Genomic DNA, 2,184 nt, shown 5'->3' with positions numbered 1-2,184 from the left:
CGATGTTGTTCCGGGACCCTGTGGGGTGCCGTGCCGCTCCCGTGGAGTAAGGGGTGTCTTATTAGAGAAAATGAGAAAATCCTCAAAATGGGATAAATGGGGTTATCGTCCCTGTGCAGTCGGTGAAACAGGAAAAAAATAATAATAATCAGTAATTTACAAAAATGATGTGTTAATAACGGATATGCATCGAGAAAAGCGAGGGCTGTCATGGTTTGAAAGTGTTTCTCTATTAAATTCAGTCATCCCACTTTTGAATCCTCTTTCCTGTTCATGTCCTGTTTCAGCTGAATGTGGAGCGCGTGTCGAAGGAAGCGAAGGGACGTTACTATCGCCGAACTTCCCATCGAATTACGACAATAACCACGAGTGTATCTACGAGATAGAAACGGAGCCGGGCCAGGGGGTCCAGCTACGCGCGCGGAGCTTCCAGCTGTGCGAAGGGGACACGCTAAAGGTGAGAGCTGCTCTTTAACAGGACCCTGTCTGTCCCCCCCCCCCCCGGGGCGCGGTGTACGCCCGTCCGCAGCGCCGGATACGGACACGCACGTGTCGACATGTCATCGTAGACGCACGTGTTTTCCCGTTTCTCCGCCTGGTTTGAGAAGACGGGGTGTGGTGTCCCTGGTGGCCGCATGCGGACTTTGAAATACCTTCGTCCTGGATCTGGCTTTATTAGTCGTGTATCGTAGGTGGATTATCTAACATTTTTAAACCTCAGCTTCCGAATGCGTGAGAACATGCAATGACACCTACTTTGGGGGGCTGTTTTGAGGATTAAATGATACAGTTCGGGCGACTGTGTCCAGGATTGTTCCTGGCGTATGTATTAACCACTGGAACTTGCAGGGCCCCGAACCGATCTCTCCCACAGTCCTTCTCGGGTTTCACCTGTGGTCAGGACGTTCAGAGCTTCGAGGTTTTCGATGTGTCCATGGTGGCTATTGCAGCCTCTGTCACTGGAGTAGACTGCACGGCTCACGTGGACAAGCCAGGCCAGGACGGAGCAGAACCTCAGGGGACGCAGGGGCGTGCTGACGTGCGTCCAGCAGCGAGGCCTCCGTGCCTTAGATACTCCACGTGTCAAGGCCGAGGGACACGCCCTGCGTAGAACCTTCTGGATGGACTCCCCGGAGAACACGCGGGGGACAAGGCCAGGGCCACCGAGAGCTTACCCCGTTCCGTAAAATTCTGCGTTTTTTTAATTCTCTTTGAACCTTCACGGATTCTCAGGATGGCACGTCTCAGATTCAGTACATGCGCTCACGTTCAGCCGTGAGCAGTAAGAAAATATGCAGAAATCCAGCCGAAGGGAAGATGGTGGCCTCCCCTCAGCGGAGAAAGCGGGGTCCCCGGCAGCTCCCCTTGACCTCACTGCAGCTATGTGCGCAGGTCAAGGGGAGCTCACCGAGGAGGGCCCTCACTTCCTCCTAGGTCCACGTTGCACTGCGTTCCAACATCATAACGCAGAAGCGCGCTTTCATCCGTCCTTGATTTTAACGGTCTCTGGAAAGCTCCCGCTGGCTCCGCGAAGCTCTGTCATTAAGAAGTGAGTCTCGGGCGGGGAACGAGTACATTCTCACTCATCTAAAAAATTTAAAGTTGCACCCTAAGTGACCACTTTCTGAATTTTTTTGCTAACCTCAAATTTAGAAGTCGGTGAGCCTTTTCAGCAAACTTTTAGGTAACCATTCCCTGTACTTGGTGCCGGCGAGCGGTCACAGACGCTGATAAATATTACTGCGGTGGGAAGGAGACAAGGTTCGGCTGTGATCATGTGATGCCTCAACTCGATTAGAACAAAAACAAAAAGAAAAATCTGGTTCACCACATTTCATGCCCAAGGCACACTGTCCGCCATCTCGAATACCTAAATGTTTCGCCGGCGTCTACTTTACTGAATGTGCTAGTAAATATCTCAGTGTTAAAAGTATTTCAAGTGGAACGATCTTCATTTTTGAGCATAAATGCTGTCCGCTTCACCCCTTCGGCCATACTTTGTTCCAACAACGAAGACCAAATTTGCACGCACACTCCCGCACAGACACGCGACACGCGACACGCTCTCGCGTCACGTGGGGAGCTCTAGTGAAAAGTCGTGAAGGGGACACATGATGGGCAGAGGCTGAGTGTGGACACGGGACCCCGGGAGACAGCTCGCGTCCCAACGTCCCCAGCACGCTG

General features: G+C 52.2%; 1 protein-coding gene across 1 annotated transcript in view; it reads left to right on the top strand.

Moving 5' to 3' along the window:
- The window catches only part of LOC111733815 (CUB and sushi domain-containing protein 1-like), a 49,256-nt gene that overhangs the window by 9,586 nt on the left and 37,486 nt on the right, over window positions 1-2,184 (top strand). The window contains exon 6 of the mRNA XM_023525919.1: window positions 288-457. Within this exon, the coding sequence (XP_023381687.1) occupies window positions 288-457 (170 nt within the window). The remainder of the gene's footprint in view (window positions 1-287; window positions 458-2,184) is intronic.

Source organism: Pteropus vampyrus, unplaced genomic scaffold, assembly GCF_000151845.1.
Source record: "Pteropus vampyrus isolate Shadow unplaced genomic scaffold, Pvam_2.0 Scaffold644, whole genome shotgun sequence".
Classification (NCBI taxonomy): Eukaryota; Metazoa; Chordata; class Mammalia; order Chiroptera; family Pteropodidae; genus Pteropus; species Pteropus vampyrus.
This window is presented reverse-complemented; position numbering and strand designations above follow the sequence as displayed.